The sequence below is a fragment of the Rhineura floridana genome, chromosome 14 (assembly GCF_030035675.1).
Source record: "Rhineura floridana isolate rRhiFlo1 chromosome 14, rRhiFlo1.hap2, whole genome shotgun sequence".
Lineage (NCBI taxonomy): Eukaryota > Metazoa > Chordata > Lepidosauria > Squamata > Rhineuridae > Rhineura > Rhineura floridana.
In genome coordinates this window covers 12,944,115-12,968,694 of record NC_084493.1, presented here as the reverse complement: position 1 = coordinate 12,968,694, position 24,580 = coordinate 12,944,115, and the positions used below count along the sequence as shown (strand labels likewise).

The following is a 24,580-nucleotide window of genomic DNA, read 5'->3' as shown; positions in this document are numbered from 1 at the left end:
GCAAGTGCAGTAACTATGCTAAGAATGCATTAGGAGAACTGAAATACTATTTCCCTCTTTTTCTTAAAAGCTGTACATTTATTTAGATTTCTTTCCCACTCTAATTCTATCACGTATCATTTGTCTGAGACCAACAACTTTCCGTCACAGGACTCCAAAACCACTCAAGCAAATTGCATGAATGAAGAGTCATTTATAAGTCCATGGAGAGTAATAATATTTTGTGCTATTTCATTTTGGACAAGGAGTCAGAAAATTGGCTATATACAATGTTGGTCCTACTCAGAGTAGATCCATTGAAATTAATGGACACAACTAACTCGGATACATTTTCAATGGTGTATTCTGAGTAGGATTTAGTTGGATACAACTAAAGTTCCTCCAAGTTCCCATTAGCTTCTGCTAGGCTCCAATATAAGAGCCTCTAAGTCATGGGTAGCTGGAGAGGCAATGGCTCCTCTGCCTGCCAAGTCCCCACCACAACAACAGATATTCAGTTGGCTGCCCGATGATACAGTCCTTGGGCTATTGTAGCGTGCTAGTTAAAATATACCATTCTCTCACTTTAGCATCATCACCACTCTGAAATAGGCAGCCAATGGCTGAATTTGACTCTAAAGGGTGCCGTCTACCCATCCCCACAGCCAGCCTCCTCTTTACGTCTGTTCTACTCTTTCCAGAGGAAAAGCAGTGGGAAGAGAGACTGAGATCTGGCATAAGAGAGGTATCCTAGCCTTGCTCTCTATGACTCAAACGAAGGAGGTGTGAGGGAGGTGGAAGATACTCTTCTCAGTCGCATACCTTGATTTCTCCAACCTGGCCCCCTTACCAGTTTCAGAGGCCCACAGGTAAAATTAGTCGCTGGCCTTGGCAGACTGGCCTGGGGTGGGCAGACTTATGGGTTGTGGAATCGACTTTGGGGTTTTTTACTAGATGCATGAGATCCATCAACCAGCAACTAGTGCAAAAGACACACATTTCCAGTAAAGAATTCTGAGTCTAGAACTGAACTGAGCTCACAGCCACAGGCCAGTCTGTCCACCCAACCTGGAGCAAGCTGTTCTCCATCTCAGACTGCCATTACTCAGCCATTAATCCCTGTCTTCTCTGAGATATTACATGTGCCACATAAAGAAAAGGCTGCAACTAGAACTTGATTGGCATCAGGCACTGGAAACTGGAGAGACAGACATACATGAAGTTGCAAAGGGAGAAGCAAGGCCAAAGCCTCACCAGACTAACTGGAGAGATACTATGGACCAGTGGGTTGCCTCTTGGAACAGGGCACAGAGCAAGACATTTAAGAGAGAGAAAAGGAGTCCCTTTGTAGGATACTGCTCCTGCAGGGCTGCACTCTAAAAATAGTCCAGGCTTAATTATCTTCCAACTAATAGCAAAATTCTTTTCCCATTTCAATATTAAGATATTCACAGCATTGGTTTGTTATATTTGTCAAATAACACAACTTGTATGAATAGGTATGAGAGGGTTTTCCTGTGCAGCTGGATAACATAGTGCTATCCTCTGCTAACATTCTTACTCTCTTGAAAAGTGCATCTGTCCTGAGTTTTAACCTTGGGCTTTTTTTAAAAGGCTGTTTCCCAAAGGACACTACTCTTTAAATGGTGTCTGGATTGATTTTTTTTTAAATTACAAGTAATTCAGCAAGTCGAGTGCTGATCCAACCCACCTGCTCTATTTTCATTTGATGACAGAGAACAGCTTCATAGTAAAGGGGGGGAAAAACTTGAGTTCAAAAGCAAGAGACATTTTCTCCATCCTGCAAAATATCCAGACTGGATTTTTGGTGAATCCAAATGATCTGCTCCTGAGGCGCTGCCATTTTCCACAAGGCAAAAGGCAGCATTTCTACCTTATTAAAAATAATTGCCCAGGATATAGCTTTGTTCTGACCCTTACGCAAGAAAAAGCTTCTTCTTTTCTCTTTTTTTCAAAGTACTCCATGCTTTTATAAACAAGCTAATTTCAGCCATGGTTTCCACTTTAATCACTCAGTGGTACTATATAAAAGGCACTGAGAAAGTCCATCAGTAAACACTGCTTTGTTGAAATGAAATGGCAGGTAAAAAAACCCCCAATAATCTCCCTGTTCTTCCCTCTGATAACATCCACTTTTTTCCTAGGGTATGATCTACTCTGGCCACTGGAGCTCTGTCAGGGGAATAGGTGTCTCCTAACAACTCTCAGCACCCTTCACAAACTACACTTCCCAGGATTCTTTTGGAGAAGACATGACTGTTTACAGTGCAATAAATGTCTGGCATGGCCCTCTGATTAGCCAAGCAAAGCAGCTGTTAGTCTGGTTTTTGGAACACTGACAGCTGGTACTTACTGAGCATGCCTGTGCTATCATAGACTCCAATGTTATATTTCTTAAATTAATTAAAAATCAGCCATGCATTTTTAAAAAAACTTTAAACTGCAGAAGATGAAGGTCAGAGTATGGGGCAAGGTCAGTAACAGGATTACAGCTACTCTGTGAACATGGCTGATTTTTAATTAATTTCAACAAATTATGAGACCACTGAGTTCAACAGGCGCCTGGGTTTTTTCCTCTTGTTTTACACTTTGAAGGACAAGGAGAGTGTGACCCTGTTACTCTTACTTGATCTCTCAGCAGCTTTTGATACTATTGACCATGGTATCCTTCTGGGCCGACTTGGTGAGATGGGTATTGGAGGCACATTTTACAGTGGTTCCGAACCTATCTCCAGGGTCGTTTTCAGAGAATAGCATTGGGTGATTCTTTTTCAGGGCCCTGGCAGTTGTGTTGTGGGGTACCATCTTGTCCCCCATGCTGTTTAACATCTATATGAATCCCTTGGGAGCGGTCATCAGGAGATTTGGGGAGAAGTGTCAGCAGTATGCTGACAATACCCAGCTTTATTTCTCTGTAACATCTGAATTGGGAGAGGCCGTGCAAGCTGTGGACTGCTGCCTGGATTCAGTGGTGGGCTGGATGAGAGCCAATAAACTGACTCTGAATCCTAGCAAGATGGAGACGGCGTGGGTTGGTGGTTCCCGAGTTCAGCTAATTGGGCAGTTGTCTGCTTTGGATGGGGTCGTACTCCCTCTGAAAGAGCAGGTCTGTAGTCTGGGGGTGCACCTGGATCCGTCTTTGTTGCTAGAGGCTCAGGTGACCTCAGTGACTAGGAGTGCTTTTTACCAGCTTCGGCTGGTAAGACAGCTGCAGCAGTTTCTGGACCGCGATACCCTGACCACTGTTGTCCATGCACTGATAACCTCCAGGCTGGGTTACTGTAATGTGCTCTATGTTGGGTTACACTTGAGGTTGGTCTGGAAGCTGCAGCTGGTGCACAATGCGGTGGTGAGACTACTCACTGGGGCAGGGTATCACCAACATGTCACCCCGCTGCTGAAAAACTTGCACTAGCTACCTATTAGCTACCAGGCTAAGTTCAAGGTTCTAGTTTTGGTTTACAAAGCCCTATACAGCTTGGGAGCAGGATACCTAAAAGATCATCTTATCCCTTACATGCCCAGTTGATCACTGCACTCTGCAGGTGAGGGCTTCCTGCGGACACCATCTTATCAGGAGGTCCGTTCTGCACAATGCAGGAAACAGACCTTTAGTATAGTGGCACCTACACTTTGGAATTCCCTCCCCTTAAATATTACACAGGCACCATCTCTGTTTTCTTTCCGGCGCCTACTGAAGACCTTCCTCTTTCAACAAGCCTTTTAGCTAGAGCCCTTATCCCAGTCTGCATCTGTGTTGGAATTGCTTTTTAATATGTTTTTAAACCTTCTTTTTTTAATAAATAGATGTTTTAAAAGCTTTTTAAAAATATTTTTAAAGATGTTTTGTTTTAATGTTTTTAATGGTGGTTTTGTTTTAATATATTTTAAAGTCTGTTTTTATGATGTGTTAACGTGTTTTTAGTACTTTTATTTGCCGCCCTGGGCTCCTACTGGGAGAAAGGGCGGGATATAAATCTAATAAATAAATAAATAAATAACTCCTCCTCCTCTAGATTTTCTCTGAGTGTTTTGTGTATCGCCATGAAAACTTAGAGGCTTGTTAAGCAAGTATTTCTGAGTTCAGGACTATAAGTTTTGTAAGATTTTGTTTTGAAATGAACTTATGGGAAGCAGCAAAATGGCATGGGGGGTATTTTCAATTTAATATAGCAGAATGTGAGAAATCCATCCTAACTATAATAACAGAAACTTCTAAGTACACCAAGCATGCTGTTTTTCTCATAGTGAAGTGGGACACATGATTTGAGTCAGAAAGCAGCAAGGATATTAATGACAATGCTCTTTAAAGGAGACATCCTCTGCAGTGACAAGGCTAAGCATCATACAAGCAGGGGCTTCTTTGCTGAGCCTAGGAATGTTCCAACACCCATGGAGCATTCAACATGCAAGTTTCAAATGAAATTTAAGTGAACAGTTGCATTTTTAATATCTAGCTCATTTTTGTGGCATGACTACCAAGAGACCTTTAAGCATTCTCACTGAGCTTACTTTTAAAAAATAAGAAAAATTAAGGCTGATATTTAATGTGCAAACAGAATCATGTTTTTGTTTTTATTGTAGTAGTACATTTTTACCCGCATCACCAAAAAAAAAAAAAAAAAAAATACTAGCAAGAAAAGGCATTTTATCTGACACCCCATTAACAGGAGCAATAATGGAATAAAGATGCTAGCTATACTTATTTACTGAATTAGCATTAAGCAACCTTCCAGACAATATAAGGAACACAATGGTATCATACAGAATTTTGAAAATCCAATGACTTAACATTACCTTCACCACAGTTGCGGTGTAAGTAGATTTTTGCCCCATATAAGGTAAAGCTGCTGATATAAATGTACATTTAAGAGTTCAAGTGTGTCGTGGATTTATACAAAATTTAAACAAGAAACCTCTTTAGGCAGAAAATCTATTACATATTTTATACCAAAAGTTCAGTATATAATGTATAACAGTTAAAATATTTTACTTTTGGGCAGAGAATAGCAGCTTGAAAATTAGTTTTTTGAAACACAATCTTTTTTCTCGGCTTCTCCATTTACGCTAAATCCTGGGTTACCAGTGAGGATTTGTGAGATTATGTTTTGCAGCCCTCAAACCACATGTGATGGGACATTCATATTAAACATTCATATCAAATATATTAGAGACAAACACATAATGCAGTAATAAATTACTCATTTTGTGGCAGTAGAAAAACCTAGCTATTATGCAAGAAAAATATAAACATTCAGTTTAGAAAATCTGAATAACATAGTTCAGCTAACAGATTCCTTACTTCTATTTCTGCAGACTCCACCCGACTTTCAACTATCTCAATACACTGTCTCTTCATCGGAGGTTCTTCGCTGATCACCGTTTCTTCAGCAATGTCTGTTGCTGGTACTGTAAGTACTTGAATTAAAATAAATCTGTATCAGAAATATGAAGATTACACATGCTGTGTTCAGATGTTATGCTAAACCACGATAGATCTGAGTAAGCCTTGAGGTCACACACTTCCTCCTCCCCCTCTGCCACTGGTGCAACTGCAAGGAGACCAGATGCTTTCGCTTTTGATTAATCAACATTTACTGTTGTGTTTGAACCTTAAACCTTGTAGTTAATCTTAACTATAGCTTGTTGAAGCCTATGGTTTGAAATTGGCTTGTTTCAAACAAACCATAGTTAAGACCATCCACACTTTGTTGGTTTTGGATGAAATTACAAGCTAATTAAAAAAAAAGAAACTACAACTTCCAAACTCCTCAGGGTTGCACTAAGGAAGGGTGAATGTGTGAGCCTGAGTCTCATTGTGGCCTATTCCCATCACAATAGACCATGTTTTATTGACATCTAAATGGAGCCATTGCTCAAACGTGCAAAAACATCCAAATTACAAACATGGATACAGGGGGTAGGAAATTGTTTATTGATTTAATAAATGTATACCTGACTTTTCCACTACAAGGGCTTTAAAGTGGTTTATAATCCAAAATGCAACAGTATCCAATGAAACTCACTCAAAACGAAAAATCAATCAACCAAAGTTGGTAACAGAATCGGCAGCAGCAAGAGGCAGGTAACAACTGGGGAAAATATCACATTGCTGCTCACCACATGTTCCAGAGAATACTGAAAGCTATTTATCTTCTGTTGCTATGGACAGTAGGACCTGAACCAGTGGGATTTGGATTAAACATTAGGAAGAACTTTCTAATGGTAGCAGAGAAGGTGATAGATTCTCCTTTGTTAGAGGATTTTAAGCACAAACTGGATGGCCATCCAGGGTTGCTGTAGTAGTGGGTTTCCTATAACAGCAGGGGTTGGACTAGATGGCCTTTGAGGAACCTTCCAACTCTAAAATTCTGTGGGAGATAATGCATCACTATAGGCATGTAGTTGAGGGCATAACCAAAGGCTATACTTACATATTATTTGTTCAGCCAGATGTAAAAAACAAAGTGTTCCAAATTAGATACTACAGTAGGGCCCTGCTTACCGGCACTTTGCATTCTGGCGTTCCGCTAATGTGGCGGCTTTCAATTAGGGGAAATCCCGTTTTAAAGCCGTTTTTGCACTTTTGCGGCATTTGGCGCAACGCGCCCCATTATACTCAATGGGTTCCGCTTTACGGCGATTTCCACTTTACGGCGGCAGTCCGGAACGGAACCTGCCGTATAACTGGGGCCCGCCTGTACTGGCATAGCCTAATATTGATGAAAGCCAGTGTTTGTCAACATAAGAATCTGAACATAGTCCTGGACACAAGTAGGGAATGTTTTAAGGTGTTCACAATGAGTTAGAATTACAAGAGAATCCCCATGTTACCCTTTTAAAATTAATGTGAAGACCAGGGGTGTGGTGGAGGCATTTGTAGGGTAGGACTTTAACCTTTGCACAACCTGCTGTATATGCTTTTCCCACTGGCTATATTTAATTAGTCCTACTCTCCCTGCTAGGCTCCAAAACCAGAAGCAAGTCTTCTTTTTGGGAGGGAATTTGAAGGGCATAACTGACAAGTATGCGGGTGTTAAGCAGCGCTCCATGTCACCCACTAATTCTCCCTTTTAAGTGTCCCCTCTGCCCCCCCCATTTGTCCAGCTACCTTTATATGTAGTTCACAGTAGCCATGTTCAGGCTTTATCCATGGATGGGGACAGAGGAGTGTACGCAAGCACCCCAACCCCAAACATCCCTGGGCACATGGATGCCTTGTCAGAACTTTGTGCACTGAGCGCAACGGTCTGAAGAGGGTTTCTACGTGCATTCTGTTGAATGCACTCAGAAACCTCTCTGTGATAGGGAACCACTTCCAATTGCGAGGAGACTTCTAAGTACCCTTTGCTACATGTACAAAGGTCTGAAGAGGAGCCCACAGCCTGGGATCATTTGGGGTTGTGCTTCCATGCTCATCCCTGACCCCAGTCTGCAGATAAAGCCTTTGTGTGTGCAGACAAATGCTCGAACACAGCTAGTCACTACCAGAGATGCAAGGAAACAATTTAATTCCTCCTCCCTACATAGATCAAAATCGTCCATTGCCACAGTGCCCTTTAACCTTGCTCATTTAGTGCTTCCTGGAGCAACTCAGGTAACCTTAAAAAAAAACACCTCTCCAGAGCAGTATATCATGTTCACTTCATGGACATCCTATAATTTGCAACGTGGCTGTCATCACTAGGAGAGGTAGTTAGGACTGTTATCCTGAGATGATAAACCTTTATCTCTGCAAATAAGGGATTCTAGGGTGGTTCACACAACCCACACTACCTTTGGTCAATCATGTTTCTCTATGATGCTGTGAACTCTACTCACCCAAGGTAACATCCCATTTCCCATTTCAATGATCATTTATTCCAGATTAGGAAAGAGATGAGTCAAGAGCCCATGATCTTGCCAGGGTTCTCTTGCAAGCCCACTGCAACCTCCAATTCACTTCTTGAACATATAAAGGACTCAAAGGATGAAATGTGTTCAAGGGTTGCTATACTAGGATAATATACCCTAGTTTAGTTAAGACAGGTTTGCATATACTCAAAATATTTTGCATGATGTAGAACATTTTTTTCCTACTTTGGAAACTGAGTGTTGAATACTTGCTAGTTGCCTCCTTAAAAGCCTCTTCCCCCCCCCCAAGCCATATGTATTCCCATTTTCCCCCCAAAATACATGAGTGGGCTAGAGTAAATATTGAGTTGAATGCAACCCACAAAATTCTTATTTGCGTTGTGCAAAAGAGAATTTGAAGTTCTCATTTTACCTTTCCTCTGAACTCACCTTGCTGCCCATCTGGCATTGTCACGATTATGGGCTGACCCATTCCGCTGGTTGGAATGGAATGGAGATTTCCAAGCTGAATGCCATCAGTTACTATAGTAATAACTTGCTGACCTCCAGAACTGACAACTTGCTGAATTGCACCATCCACAGATTCTGCAGTCACTACTTCTTCTGTAGCAACAACTGTTAAATAAAAAAATGATGAGCAATCAGAATGTTTACTGACAAACTTTCCTTTTTAAAATGATATTACTTAGCACTTTCAGAAACTATTCTGCTTACCTTCAAATCTTAATGGCTTTCTTACAAATGAAATGCAATTTGCACTATAGTTGTATGGCTACTCATAGCAAAACTCAATGAAAGAGCAGCTAAAGCAAGACATGCCCTAGTTTTGTAAGCCCATAATTTCACTACCAAAAGATAACGAAAACGATTGTAATTGTTTGGGGGGGGGGGGTTACTTTATACCCGATCACCTGGTATGACTAACAAAAAGCAATACAAATATTTCTTGTTTTCACAGAAGTACCCGACATAAGGCAAACTGAATTTATTAGTATAGAGAGAGATAATTTGGCTTCATTGGCTGACTGATGGGGTACATATAATTGTTCAGGTACTTTCTCAACAGATAGAAAGTTGGAGTTTGATACACACATGTTCTTAAGACACTTTGCTAATAAAGTCTGCAACTGAAATATTTTTAACTCCACTCTCTTGACAGGAAATCTCTCTCATAAGAACTGCCAACACCAACACAGAGCAAGCCAGAGCACAGATGTGATGGAATGCTGGGCTGTGGATGTTCAAGCTTTCCATACTTTGAAGAAGCCTCAGATTGGGGGAGTTGGAATTTGCAGTGGCAAACTGGAACCTATCTGTGCTCATCAGTTGGCTTTAAGAGTATGCACATACATTTTGCAAACACGCTCAACAGTTAAAATAGCTTACTCAGAGAGTTTAGGGAAGTAACTTTGACTTTTTTTCCCCAAGTGACACAACTCTCTTGTGGGAGAGCTGATGAAAATGCTGATCCTGCTCAGGAATTCTGCGTTCATCCTGAAGGTACTAAGATTTTACTCTTCACTGTTAAATTTTTGCTGAAGTTTTCAATTTTTAGGGGACTTGTGCCTGAGCTACTGATATACTAAATCTCAATTTTGCTGAGCAATTCAAATGTTGTTTGATATTTAGACATCACATTAACATTCAGCAATAAAAAAACCCGTCTCTGGGAATTTATTAGTCTTTTAAACCATCAATAGGCAGACTCCACCCATGCTACCTCTTCGGTTTTAACAGATTTACCATTAAAAGCCAATGAAATGCTGAAGCAGAAAGAGTATTATACGCAGAAAGAATCAATTCAAGCAGCTACATTTACATTCAAGCAACATTATATTAAAATCAGGAGCTTTGAAGTTTACAAAAGATGGGAAAGACACCAAAAGGCTTTCTACCTAAAACTGTAGTGCATGATTAATGTAGAAAGGTCAGACATCAGATACAATGGACACAGACAACTCACAAGCTTTCATCTTTGCCATTAATTACATTTATATTTATAATGAACTTCCTGCTCAAACAGCGATTGCGATTATTGCTTTCTGAGCATGTTTGGCATTATTACAAGAAAAACTTTAAAACTTCAGGATTTTGTGGAGAAGAGCAAATTTTGCCATAACAGATGTATGTAAACATACTGAAGTCCGAGTTTTAAAACAAACAAAAAAATCCCCTAAGTACTTTTGAGCAACTGCGGTTGAAAACCAGATATAAAACCTATAATATAGGATGGGGGGAGTACAACCTTGTTGATTCTCGTTAACCTCTCAAGCAGCTTTCAATAGCACTGACCAGGCTATCCTGCTGAAGCGTCGTGTCTGGGTTGGGAATGGGTGGCACTGCTTTGCTGTGGTTCCAGTCCTACCTGGAAGGCGCTCTTTTTAAGGCGGTTCAGAGAGATTGTTGTTTGGTCCCATGAAGCCTTCAATATGGGGTTTTGCAGGTTTCATTTCTAACCCCCCTGCTATTTAACTCCTATATGAAACTGCAAAGTGGGGTCTGCTGGAGTACATTATCATCAGTATCCTGATGGCACACAACTTTATTTCTTCATTTCATCACAAGCAGGTATGTGATGGATGTGCTAAACAGTAACAATAGTTGCAGTAATGGACTGGAAGAGGGCATAATAAACGGAAACCCGATTCAGGAGTACAGAGACACAGTTGGCAAGCAGTTCCTCAGTCCAGATGGGTGATGCTCAACCAATTTTGGGTGGGGTTAAACGCCCTCTGAAGGAGTAGGCTTGTAGCTTGGAGGTGCTCCTGAATCCACCTGTCACTGGGGGCCCAGCTGGCCTCTGTGGCAGAGTGCCTTCTATTAGCTTTGACTGGTGGTCCAACTGGACTCCTGTCTGCATGAGGAGAGTTTCAACTTCAGTTGTCTATACTATAAACAACTTGATGTTTATACTATTATAATGGATTATGTGTGAAATGAAGATGGTTTGGAAACTTCAGCTGGTACAGAATTTGGCAGCCAGACTTATAACTGAGACCAGGAAACATATACCACTGATGCTGGTCTGGCTTCCCAGTTGGTTTCAACAAATTCAAAGTACTGGTTTTCACCTATAAAGCCTTATATGACTTGGGATCCCAGTTCCTTATGAAGCTTCTTTTCCCATATGATCTTGCCCAGACCCTCAAGAGAGTCCCTTTGGAGGCCCTTCTCCAAGTCCCCTTTTCTAGGAAGATGCAGAGAATGGCTACATGAGGGCCTTTTCTGCAGTGGCTCCCTGTCTATGAAACACTCTCCCTAGTGAGGTGTGCCTGACCTCAAGTCTAACATCTTTTTGGTTTTACACAGCCAAGCATTGGAAAGCTGCTATTAGCCTCTCGTTGGATGGATGGTTTAAACTGTTTATGGTGATCGCTTGTGATAATGTTTAGGGCAATCAATTTTAGTTATTATTGTTGTATGTTTTAAATATTTATTTGTTTACTATGTAAGCCACCTTGAAACCTTTAGGTATAAGGTGATGCTTATATATGTTGTTACAATAATGATGATAATGATGAATCTCTGACCCTCAAGCTGTTGTTGGACAGTTTATATTGATCTTATCTAAGCTATTCACGGAGCACATTTGGCTGAAGAGCGGGGTGGAAATACTTTAAATAAATATATAATAAATAAATGTCAGGCTTGCCTGTAGAAGCCCTGAGCAACAGGTCATTTCAGAAAAGAAAGCTGCTGCTGGTTTTGGTGTCATATTTAAACAGGTCAAAAAGTATTTTGTAACCTCTGCAGCCGGTGTAAGACAAGTATGTTAATTCTCTAATTTGTTCCACCATAATGGACTAGGTATATTACTAACAAGGTATTATGTAAAAACAGGGAAATGATGTCTATTTCTCTTCTGTTGCACAAGGAGATCAACAGCAGCATGTGTCTAAGCCCTCTTTTACAAAAGATTAGGGAATTTATGACAATAATTAGCCTCTCTTACTGGCTCTTTAACTGGGGCTTTGATTTCTGTCAGAGCTGAGGCGGTGAACCAGCAGCCATGCTCCAGGCTACCAAACCCTCACCAATAGCATGCCATCTCACTGCCCCCTCCAATAGAATTTAGCACCATCACAGGGGGGATACAGAGCACCACAGATTTGTATCCTGACTGCACTGCTGAGGTGAGCAGAGAAGTTTCATCCTTTCTGCCAAGCCCAGTGCTGTGATCAGGATTGAGCTCACCAGATGATTATTCTGATTGATGTGCATCCTGTGTGCCTGCCTATCTGTGTGCATGTGTGTGTGCATGCATGCTCTGGGGTTATGGGATGTATGTGCTCTGGGGTGGATATTGTGTGTGTTTTGTGTCCATGCCAGCTCTGTGGGGCCACACCCACTGCTCACATGCAGCCCCCAGAGGAGTTAGAATGTGATAATGTGGCCTTTGGGCCTCAAAATGTTAGCCATCCCTGATACAGAGGTCCAGCCAATGCATTTTTAAGGCAATATGGATGTATCTCAGGGCGGGTGTAAGGGAACTAGTTCAACAAAACATAAAACTAACTTGTATCTAAATATGGCATCACATGAACGCTGGAAAAATGTGCATTGTTTTCTTTCTTTTAAAAATAATAATAATAATGTGAATCCATGTTCTAACATTGCAAAAGTTATTTTTCCTCACCTGGTGTTTCTGAAGAGTTGGACAAAGGAGCTGAAGCTTCTGCTAAGGCAGCCAAAGTTGCCAATACTGAAGTCGAGGAATTACCGAACTGGACAGCAGACACTCCTGTGTCATCTACAAAGAGATAATACAGAGTCAATCCACAAACCGCTTCAGGAGATTACATAAATATTCCTTTAAAATGTAATATGAAAAAGAAAAAAGTCATCTTGTCTACAAATCCAGAGCCTGACATGTGCTTCAACAACTATATTAGCAGACCTCAGATTTATTTTAGGAGAAGACTTCGCTTCATGCACACATTCCTCTGTATGGGTGAAGCTGCAATGCCCATCGATATGAATGGGGAAAGACCAGCAAGGAGGGTGATTCCAAAGTTAAACTTTAGGCAATTAAAAAAGTTTTTACCACAATCCAAATTGCTACTCCAGGAATGGGACATTCAGAAGACAACAAGAAGAAATTATGCATTTGCTACAACCTTACCATCGTTTTATTCCAGTTGTTTTGTTTAACATGGTGAACAAATCATTCCCAACCCCCTGTGCATCTGAATACCTGCTGTATATGATGTATTTGCAGAAGATATCAGACCTGTTAGGTTCACTACCCCGCCAGGTCCAATGATGAACTGAGGTGTTGCAGCATGTATCGTCACAGTGTCGGGACTTTCTGGGTTTGTGTTGATTTGGTTCTGCATTGCAATCTATGACACAAAAGGTAACAACAATAGTTTATCTCCACATTCATTAGAAAAAAAAGCTACCACACTGTTAAGACAGAAAAGTGTCAGTGTGTTTTATAGCTAATAAAGGAGACATTTGGAAATGAGAGTGATACTTAATCTCAGGTATATTCAAGGAACTTTGTGAAGAAAGAAGACACGTGCCAAACTGAGGTTAGGTAGACATTAATCTGGTAAGAACATCAGTAAAGGCAAGGTGACCTAGTAGAAGAACAGTGGTGATCAGTCAACAAGTGTTTCTCAAGATATCTTTAAGTACTAGGTAAAAGTCAAGCAAGCCAGCCAAGTACGCATTCAGCAGGAAACAGAAACTGTTTGGTTCTCCTGGACTTCACAGTTAGATTCAACACCTTCTGAGATGCCTGGCTGGGTTGGGCTTAGGAGCCATGGTATTGTGGTGGCTCTACTCTTTCCTGGAGGGGCGGATCTGGATGACTTCTGTTCCATCCTATGACCTTTCACATATGAGATGCCTCAGAGTTCCACCTTGTTCCCCATGCTCTTTGACATCTGTATGAAACCACTGAAGCAAGTTATCTGGAAGTTTGGGATGCAAGTGTCACCAATCCGCTGACGACACTCAGCTCTACATCTCTTTTCCACTGAACTGTGGAACTCTTGAACAAGTGCCTGGAGGTGGTTTTGATATTGACGAGGGTGAACAATCAGAAACTTTATTATTTATTTATTTATTTATTAAATTTCTATCTCGCCCTTCCTCCCAGGAGCCCAGCTTAATCCAGGCAAGATGGAGGTACTGTGGATAAGGACATCAGCTGATCTGGATAGGTTACAACTGGTCCTGGGTAGGGTTGCACTCCCTGTAAAGGGCCAAGTAATCTTTTGGCATTCTCCTCCACTCACTACTATCTGCAGCAGCACAGGTGGTGGCATTAGCTAGGAGTGCCTCTTAGGCTGATATGCCAGCTGCTCTAAGTAGAAAAAATGAGCTTTTCCTTTGTATATGCACTAATTGCACCCAGACTGAACTATTGTATTGTGCTCTACATGGGTTTGCCTTTAAGATTACTCAGAAAATGTCAACTAGTACAAAATGTGACCATTCAGGTGCTAGTTGGGCCTAGATGGTTGGAACGTATTACATCGATACCACATGAGTTGCCAGTGTGTGTCCTGGCCCAATTCAAAGTGCCAAGGTTTGACCCTTAAAGCCCTCACGGTCAGATTATTTGAAGGGCTCCTTTACGTATTGAACCTGCCTGCACCCTAGGGCTTGGCCCTGCTTGTTCACCCACCATTACAATCAGTTAGATTGGTGATGCTTGGGACAGGACCTTTTCAGTGGTGGCCTCCAAGGGATGTGCAAATTGTCATCCATGGACTGGACCTCCTTCAATTTGATCCTGACTTATGGTGACCCTATGAATAGGGTTTTCATAGTAAGCGGTATTCAGAGGGGGTTTACCATTGCCTCCCTCTGAGGCTGAGAGGCAGTGACTGGCCCAAGGTCACCCAGTGAGCTTCATGGCTGTGTGGGGATTCGAACCCTGGTCTCCCAGGTCATAGTCCAGCACCTTAACCACTACACCACACTGGCTCTCTATCATCCATTGTCATCCATGCTGGCCCTAAAAAGGATTGGCTTTTATTTAAGATGACTTTATTAAGGTTGCTACTGGTTTTAGTCTGCTCGTTTCTGAAGACTGTGGCTAATTTTTGTGGTCAATATTTGTTCTATTTTAACAGTTTTAATATTCTATTATATGCATATTGTAGTACACCACACCGATATTTTATGAGGGCAGTATTTAAATATTTTTGTAAATAAATTATTAGGATGCTGGACTGGACACCATTTTAAAGAGTTAGTTGATTTGTAGTTACTGCTCACCAGCTTTTTGATACCTTGTTGGTTTTAAATTGTATATTATATTATATTATTAGAATTGTGTTTATGCATATTTATAAAAGTTGCCTAATGGGGACAATGTCCTTTATTATTTATAAAGGAGCAATGACAACAAAATAGAGAATAACTGTGTAGAAAAGGTGAGGTTACAGAGGCCCAGGAAAGGCTTTGGTGAAGTGGGTTTTGAATTACCTGTAATATTTCTGCCAGGTCTTCATATCCATTGTCCACAGCAATGTCTAATGCTGTTTTGCAAAATTTACTTTGCGTATGGACGTCTGCTCCATATTTTATTAAGAGTTCCACAACTTCTTGGTGATTGTGTTCCGTGGCCCAATGAAGAGCAGTCATCTTCAGCATGTCCTTTGCATTCACATCAGCACCATGCTACAATTAAAACAAAACCCCAAAATTACTTCAAATCTCTGTCAAGAGTTTAAAAACGGAAATACACAGCCAATTTAATATTTACTTCTATTCCTGCAGCCTTTTATTTGTCATTTCACTACCAGCCACATTCTCAAAACTACACCATGTGAAACCTGGTTCTTTCTTTCTTTCTTTCAAGATGACAATAATCTAGAAAAATATTCACTTGATAACTAAAATGTACCATGCTATATGAACAATGTACCATTGTTGTCCATGACAGGGTTCCAAAGAAAGCAGTCTGCATGCACACAAAGTGATGCTACAGATTCCTCCACTGATGTAGCTCAATGGTAGACACATGATTTACAGACAAAAGATCTCAAGTTCAATCCCCAGCATTTCCAGGTAGGGCTAGAAAAGACTCCTGTCTGAAACCTTGGACCAAGTCAGTGTAGATAATACTGAGCTAGACGGACCTGATGGTCGGACTCAGTGTAAGGCAGTTTGCTATGCATCACTACATCAAATCTTATGGCTGCGGGGAGGGGGGGATGGAGAGCAAGGGGAGGGGCTTCAAGGAGGAGGACCAAAAACCCCAGTATGCACAAAGAACACCCCTTGTGGCCCTCTGGAGCCCAGGTATTATTTTGAAAATACTTCTTGACATTAACTAACAATTAAGTGATTTCCAGCTTTTGAACAATTAGTACAAAATGGAGATTGACTGATTTGATGTTTACCTTAAGCAAAACTTCTACTATGCTTGCATGGCCTTCAGAGGCTGCCATATGCAATGGAGTTCTGTCCACTTTGGTCCTGGCATCTCGACTTACACCTGCTCGAAGTAACACTTCAGTGGTAGAATAATGCCCATATTGTGCCGCAAGATGAAGTGGAGATGTTCCCAACTGCAACACAATATATGGTGTGGAAAGTTAACAACAACAATAGAAAAACAGGGTAAGACTTACTTTCCATCTACCTTCTAGTTGTGAATACACAACACACTTGCATGTTATCCTCCTCTAATTTAACATCTTTACCTTTATGTATTTACTTTTGAAAACCATGAATTAATTTTTTAAAGAAATATTTGATGGTAAGATTTTCTAGAAGTTCCTATGATCTTGTATAAATGATAGTGCAAGAGGCTGTTCTCATTAAGCTCCCACAGATTTTTCCACTCTATGCAACATTTGGCTTTGAAGTCACCAAGCTTTCCTCCACTGTTCATTAGGACCTAGAACGAAGTCCCTCATCGCTCATATACCTTCTCCTCCATCCCAGAATTCATGAATATCCAGACTAATACATAGTCAAGCACTCAGCAGGAAGATTACATTTTCTAAATTATTCTTTGTACTTTTTTTTTGCTTTGAATGAATTATTCATGTTTTCTTTATAGCTAGGAAAGCCTTGAACTTTCAGCTAAAAGTAGTGTTGTGGTAAGACAAGCAATACAATCATAATTACTGGCTGAAATAGTCTAGAGTGTTGTGTCAGAGAACTGTCTGACTGTCCTGGGGGACTTCAACATCCATGTCAAGGCTGCCTTTACTGGGCCAGCTCAGGACTCCCTGGCCTCCATGACAACAATGGGACTGTCTCAGTTTGTTATTAGTCTGACACGCATGCGCCCTGGGCTCCTGCTGGGAGAAAGGGCAGGATATAAATCAAATAATAAATAAATAAAATAGTAAGATATACTCTCAATTTAGACATACCCTCAATTTAGTCCTTACCTCAGGGTGCGGGGGTGGTCTGGAGTTGGGTGGGGGTTGAATTGAGTTTGTTGTCATAGTCACGATTTTTGGTCTCCTGGCAACAGTTCCTCCTTGCAGGGTGTGGGTGAACCATTACGATGTCTGCCCACAGAGACTTATGAAATCCAATAGATTCCTGAATACTCTGGAGGATTTTCTGGCATAAAGAGCTGGCAATTCTTTCATGGCCCTACTCTCTCTGAGGAGTGGTGAGATGCATTAGACCATCAGCACAATTGCTCCTGAGTGCCCTCTCTGGAACATAGTATAGTGAAGTGATGTAGCATAGTGGCTAAAACACTGAGCTACAAATCAGAGTTTTGTGACGTTTGAATCTTTCCTTTGCCATGTACTCACTAAGCAGCCTTAACCAAGCGACTTTCTCACACTTTCAGTCCTCTCTCCCTATAATGAGTTACCTTACAGGGTTGTTGCAAGGCAGCCTTCCCCAACCTGGTACCCTCCAGAGTTTTTGGACTACAACTCCCACCATCTCTGTCCATTTGCCATGTTGGCTTGGGCTGATGGGAATTGGAGTGCAATGACATCTGGATGACCCTAGGTTGGGGAATGTTGCTGTAAGGATTACAACCAGATAATGCATGCAAAATGCTTTGAACACTTGAAAGTACTATATAAATATTAAGAATTATTATTACTGAGATGAGTAATCAGCATCCCAAAAACCACAACTTTATGTTTAAAACTTACAGTTTTCCTTATGGCTGCAATGATAGCTATAAAAACTTGTGAGTAAATGCCTGATAAAAAAAATCTCAGAAGCCAGCATGAAACTGAGCAGGACCTGTTCTTGTTACACAGTTTGGATTCATACTCTATACACATTTCAAATGTCACCAATTCAAGAGTGATTCTCTCAGAAAGGATAGACAAAAAACAGTTCAAACACAAAACCAAACATGCAATTTAAACAGAGAAATAAAAAGTTTTCATTACCCAGTCGGTAGTAAAAGGTGCACCATTGGCCATCAAAATGCGAACTTCGTCATCTTGTCCTGCTCGGGCAGCTTCTAAAAGCTTCTTTCCCAAATCTACTAGGGACATCTAGTAAAAAAATTCAGATGAAAAAAGAATACTTATTCAAGATGCCAATTATGAAATGGGCAGCACATGTCAGCTTTGTTGCAGAATTCTTGAAAAGTAAGGCTTAACAATGGTCATGTTTGTATGAACTAATCTTGACTTAACAAGCGTCATGTACCGGCACAAAGCCCCTTTGCTCCCACTGCACTCCTCCCCTTGCACAAGCATGCAAACAAGCCAGGAAGCTGCAGTTAACTATAGCTTTCTGTTACATCTGAGCAAAGAACTATGATTAATAGCTTCCAACAGGCCAGGATCTGGAAGCCAACTTTAAACCATGCTTTATATTCTGTCATGTTTGGAAGCCATTAACCATAGTTTCCTCGTCGGGATGTTAAGGTTAACTGCAGCTTCCTGATTTGTTTCATCACTTGTGCAAAAGGTAGAGTGAAGTGCCTGCATGAAGGTGCCTAAAGTTCATGCACATCTCAGTTTATTAAGCCAATATGTTATTATATGTATATGGCTTGAAAAATATTATACTGTTTTGAGACTACTCTCTTTTTGGTCTATTTTATTTTGACGAATCTGTTTCTTGACGATTGCCATTAATTGTTTCGATCCTGGGAACTGCATTTTGTTTACTTAACTATTGGAGAGATAAGGCTGTCTGCTCTGTTTATACTGTGATGTCACCAAGTTTGGAGAATTAACCCAATTGTTGCTGAAATAAGAAGTGGTTTTCCTATATTTTTCTTTTAAAATGGCAATTAAGAAAGTGGCTGAAAATCTGGAAATAACTATGTTTCAGAAAATAATGGATGAGATTGAGATAATGAAAATTGAATTGAGTAAAATGAAGCAGGAGATTAAAGATATAAGGGTCCCTGTGAGAGAGGTGACCCTGGAAGGGGTCCCTGTGAGAGAGGAGACCCCGGAGATTGGAACAGGGGTCCCTGTGAGAGAGGAGACCCTGGAGACTGGAATAGGGGTCCCTGTGAGAGAGGAGATCCCGGAGATTGGAACCAACGTGGAACAGGAACAAGATTTGGAGTCTATGGACTTTAGAAATAAAATCTATTGTTTGGAACTCAATGTTATCTCTGAAGAAATGAATGAAGATTCTAGAGATAAAGTTATCAATGGCATGGATAATCTTCTGGACTGGAATGATGTGATGGAGCCCAATATAGAGAAAATCTATGGAATTAACTGCAGCCATGTGACAATGGAAAAACTTTTAAGAGATGACCCAGTGTATTTTGAAAAAAAGAACAGAGATATGATTTTACAGCAGTATTTCAGCAACCTATTCAGAATGGATGGCAAGAAAATATTTGGGATAGAGGTAATTCCCATCAGACTCTTACTATATGACTATGGCTTTGACAGCAAGATTATTATGGAATACTGATAATGGAAGATTGGATATTGAAATTACTGGACTTAACAAGACTACTGAAGATGGAAGATGGAAAATGGAACTAATAGAGATAATAGAACAATGGCTACTGAAATTATTGAACCTAACAGATTCTGATGTGATGGATTAATTGAAATGTTTATTTTGACTATGGTTATGACAATAAGATTATCATAATTAGTAATGAGATGGATTAATCGATATGCTTATCTGGAAAAAAAAATTGATAGATATATTTCTTAAAGAATTGAAACCTCTCTTTGACTTTTTGTGGAAAGAATAAAGTAATGTTTATGAGATTTGATGATTAAGTAAGATAACTACTGGAGGAAAGTGATTTTATAATATGACTTAAGAGACAGGATTGTTATATATTATAGACTTATAACTGATTTGATCTTTGACAAATGGGAAGTCAATATTTTACTCTTTATTTTTTATTTTTGTTTTTTTTTTCTTTTTTTCTTTTTGTTTAACTATTTTTGATTTTGTTTTTTGTCTTTGAATGTTTTATGATTTTGTCTTGTATGTTTTATGAAAATCTGAATAAAAATTATTGAAAAAAAAAAAAATTATATGTATATGGCCAGTTTCTGTGTGGAACTCTGGACAACATGCAACAGACAAGACTTGCTACCAAACTGAGGTCAGAAGAAGACACTACTAGTTCAGTCTACTTCAACAGTTCTTCAACTGAATTTTAAAGCCTTGTCAAGCAAACTGACTCTCCTTTTAAGGCTTATGTCTAACTATCTATAACTTTACTATGATGTCCTGAACAATGTTGAACTCAATTTTAACTGAAACATATTTAAAATATTTTAATGGGGGCGTTTATTTAAAATGCTACTACAGAATACTCAGAGTGAGCAAGAGAGCAAGATGTTATTTCATGAAGAAGATACCCTTAAAAAGATCTTAAAAAATAGGTTTCTTGCTTGGTAGAGTGTGCCAGCATAGCAAAACTGGAACTGTAGCTTTTAGGTGAGCCTCTCTACTGTGATCCAAAGGCAAAGTGAAGATGTGCATTAAAATCCTTTAATAGCCATATAACTGGTGAACAGGTAGGAGGTAGATAGCTGGATTAGGGGTTATATGGTGCAAAAGTGTATGGGCAATAACAGATCAAACTCAAGTCTAGAGAACACTTCAAGGAGGCATTACTTGATTCCCATTCATTTCATAAAACTTTCAGCAGCCAGGTCTTATCTGTTTTCAAAGTCTTGAAGGGAGGACAACTACTTTAAAAACAACAACAGATTAGTGTCTTCCCCCAGGAACAAACTAGGCCTATATAGAATAGATCAGCTGAATCCAAACACATATTTAGCCATGAGAAACACACTATTACACACCTGCTGGAGTCTCCCCTTCATCAAGCAGTGATGAAAATCCTGTCCAAAGTGCTGGTTTGGTTCTTTAAAGCTCTTAACAGCCTGGCATACACATATTTAAGGGACCATTTCTCCCTAGATTAGCCTGTGCTCCAATCGTGGTCAGAGGATCAGGGCTCTGCATGCCCTGTTCTGTCTTCTTTAGGTCAGATTAGCACAGTGACAGCTAGGAGCAGAGCCTTTATAACTGTAGCCGCTCGGTTTTGGAATTCTTTATCTATTGAAGTAAGGGAATGCTGTTGTCTGCCAGCTTTTATGGTGAGCTTATAGCTGCTTTTAATTACAGCTTGTGTGTGTGTTTAATTGTGGTTTTATCCCTTCGTAGCTGACTAAATTTTTAAGCCATATTTTTATTCTTTGAGCGGTTTTTTTTTGGTAAAACATCCTAAAATAGTATTTGTTTATTTTTGCCATACAATTTTTTTTAAAAAATCAAAACAATTTAAGATAATTTTCTAATAATATCCAGAGCAGCTTGGAGTAAAATTATGATTTAAAACAAACTGGTCAGATACAAAGGGATAAAATTAACAAAAAAAAATTATCAAAGAAATCCTATGCACACTTACTTGGGATTAAGTCCAACAGAACTCACTGAAATTTATTTTCAAGTAGATTTATTTTCAAGTATTTGGCTGCATAAATGCTATATAAACAATTAATCGTAATAGCCCTGCCTACTTCAAACTCTCACATACCCAAATTAAAATGTAAGGACCTACAAGGCTACACACTAGACAGTCATACTTTAAAGAACAGAAAAACTCCCCTAACGCATTCACGTCACAATAGCAGAAATAAACCCTAATTCCATTAGAAAACACACTGGTATTCTAACAATACTCAACTTTTGTCTCTCTGTCAGATCCAAGCCTACAGACATCCAGCTGTAATCAGGCACTGAATGAAACTAAAGTAAGGACAACTGAAACAAGTGAATCCACAGAAGTATTTGGGACCTCCTATTACTCCTGGTCATTCAGATGTTCCTGATCATTCAGGTATGGTTCATAAAACCTTGAGATGCTCCTTAACGGCTCTTGAGTCATAACAAGGCACATGGCCCAAGTGGCAGATTGGAAGGCATGGCAGATTGTGCACCCACCTCATCCACTGCCCTCAGGATTACCTGCTGCCATTACCACCACTGCCATGTCTCCCTGGCCAGCCGGTACCTGTCACTGGTTTTACTGCTGGAAAAAAGTGAGACTTCTTTCGTGATTCTGTGGAGTGCCTGTCCTGTGCCTCACGCAGAGGAAGCAGCCCTTCTTCTGAGCGAGGCACTTTGGGCAAGATGGCCCTGGAGAGTGCCCCCACTGCTGCCACTTTAAAGTTAGTTTGAACAGTATTTGCCACCGCTGCGGCAAAGCAGTGGGGATACAGGAGCTCTCCGGGGCCCAGAAAATCTAAGATTGTCAGTGATTATGCTAACATAGCATGAAAATAAGTTTAAAAGACAAGCTGGGGGAGGAGATTGTTGAGGGGTGGGTGCCCATCTCAGGAGGAGCAAATGTCTCACGCTGGCTCTGCTCCTGAATCTTGAGGCAGTTGCAGCAACCAGGAGTGTTTTTCACCAATTCCACTTGGTGCAAAGGCTGAGGCCTTATTTTCCCAATTTCAAATCCCTTGACCCTAAACCACAATTAGAGAAAACTGTGCTTGAAAACTGTGCTTGAAATGTAAACTGAAACAAAATGTAGCGGAGCATGTTGCAGAAGCACTCCAACATCTACATTAGCCAATATCATCTTCCAAACACAGCACTGAATTTATCCACAGTCATGAAGACCTACATACTTCAAAGGTTCCTGACCTTTCCCCAAATCCCACTACAATCACCAATGACTTTTATGAAATTTCATTCTCTTGCAGACTTCCCTGGACACCTTTCAAAACAGTCAGAGACCTTTTTGTCTGCTGGATTTTGATGACCAGGGTAGCAATTGTAAATGTGGGAGAGACGTCAGCACATTTTTGTGCATATTTTTGATATTGTATGTGGTTTTTTTTTGTTCTTAAATTGTAACCTACATCAAGCTACAGACAGTAGAGATGTGAAGGCCCAGGGAAAAAAACAGAAAAATTCAAGAAAAAATTGAAAAAGAAAAAATGGATTATGGATTGTTTTATTTTAGCATGATGAATAAAATGTTTCATTGAATCTTGGTCCCCCCCTTTTTCTCAGCTATTTTTATGAGCATGGATGCTTTATGTCTGCTTGACACTGTGGAGGACTAGTGGAGACATAAATAATTTTCTTTGTTATTAATGCTGATGGTTTCTTCCGGTTTTTTTAATTTTTTGCCTGCTCCTCATAAACTGGCAAAACAAAAGGGGTTCCTTACAGTTCAGGATCTTGTAGATCCATTTGTTACAAAAAAAGTAAAAATTTAAAAAAGTTAATTCAATTTGTAATAATTGTTTGAATAAAATGTACTTTAAATTTACCAAATGTGATAATTTTATGCCAAACCAACTTGTACATAATTACATTTTATGTTCCCAAAGTAACAAAGTGATGTTCAATCTGTAAAAAGTGCTAATATTGCATTCTTTCAATTTTTCTGAAAATTTCCATTTCTTTCTGAAATAACGGGGGGGGCTTCATGGCTTCAAAATTTCCAGAAATTTTACAACTCTAACAGAGAGTGAATATACTAAAAATCCTAATAAAAATAAAGTCAATAGCTAATCTCTGATTTTGCTAGTGAATAATTATGGATTAAATATCTTTATTAGATTAGGCTTTGTAACAGGCAATCAAAAGAAACATTTTTGGAGCCATCTAGTGGAGAACAACTACACTGCCAAATTATTCTACAGCAATACAGTATGATCATATTAACACCATAGCAACAGGTAAGATTTCCCACCCACCCATCCATGACCATCCAATTTAAACACAAATAACATTTATCAGTTTGTTTATTGAAATTGTATTAATAATACCTTGTTTTATTCAATAGCTTTTTATGATATAAAACAGAACTGGTCAGATTCAAAGGGATAAAATTAACAAAAAAATATGGTCCAGAATATGGTTCCTCCTTTTAATTGGTATAAGCCATCATGATCACTTTTAGCCTCTATGGTTCTTAAGAGTTCCAAGGAACTAAATGAGTTTCTCCCTTACATTCTTCTTCCGAGTAGACTACACGAAACTGGAAGCACAAGAAACTGAAACGGACTTCTCCCTGTATTTAAACACTGTTTATGTGCTTCCCATGAAGTAGCCTAGAGTCCTTGCCTCTTATTCATACACATCATTTTCACATTACATGACATTTTGATATAATACAAGGCAAAATCCCCCCTATATGGAGGAATTCATAAGCTAAATTTGACAAAAAGAAGACAAGGTATAGTGCAGTCAATGCTGCCTGTCACTAAAAGGGCACAGGAAACAGAGCTTTGTATCCTTGAAAATATTAAATCTGGGATTATAACATCAGCATCAAGAGCATCTGAAAAGTTAAGAA

General features: G+C 39.8%; 1 protein-coding gene and 1 long non-coding RNA gene across 5 annotated transcripts in view; one reads left to right on the top strand and one right to left on the bottom strand.

The window, feature by feature from the left end:
* The window catches only part of GABPB1 (GA binding protein transcription factor subunit beta 1), a 31,354-nt gene that overhangs the window by 4,802 nt on the left and 1,972 nt on the right, over nt 1-24,580 (bottom strand). For 3 of the 4 annotated variants that reach the window (XM_061594865.1, XM_061594867.1, XM_061594866.1), the window contains exons 2-8: nt 18,198-18,305; nt 16,218-16,385; nt 15,298-15,492; nt 13,049-13,196; nt 12,491-12,604; nt 8,284-8,469; nt 5,303-5,418 (exon numbers count right to left, since the gene is read on the bottom strand). In XM_061594865.1, the coding sequence (XP_061450849.1) occupies nt 5,303-5,418; nt 8,284-8,469; nt 12,491-12,604; nt 13,049-13,196; nt 15,298-15,492; nt 16,218-16,385; nt 18,198-18,305 (1,035 nt within the window). The remainder of the gene's footprint in view (nt 1-5,302; nt 5,419-8,283; nt 8,470-12,490; nt 12,605-13,048; nt 13,197-15,297; nt 15,493-16,217; nt 16,386-18,197; nt 18,306-24,580) is intronic. The other variant, XM_061594868.1, reaches the window with a different exon arrangement.
* On the top strand, nt 9,025-23,431 carry LOC133369581 (uncharacterized). Its single transcript, XR_009758922.1, has 4 exons — nt 9,025-9,192; nt 9,283-9,354; nt 21,967-22,102; nt 22,974-23,431. It is a non-coding gene; the product is annotated as an uncharacterized LOC133369581 (long non-coding RNA).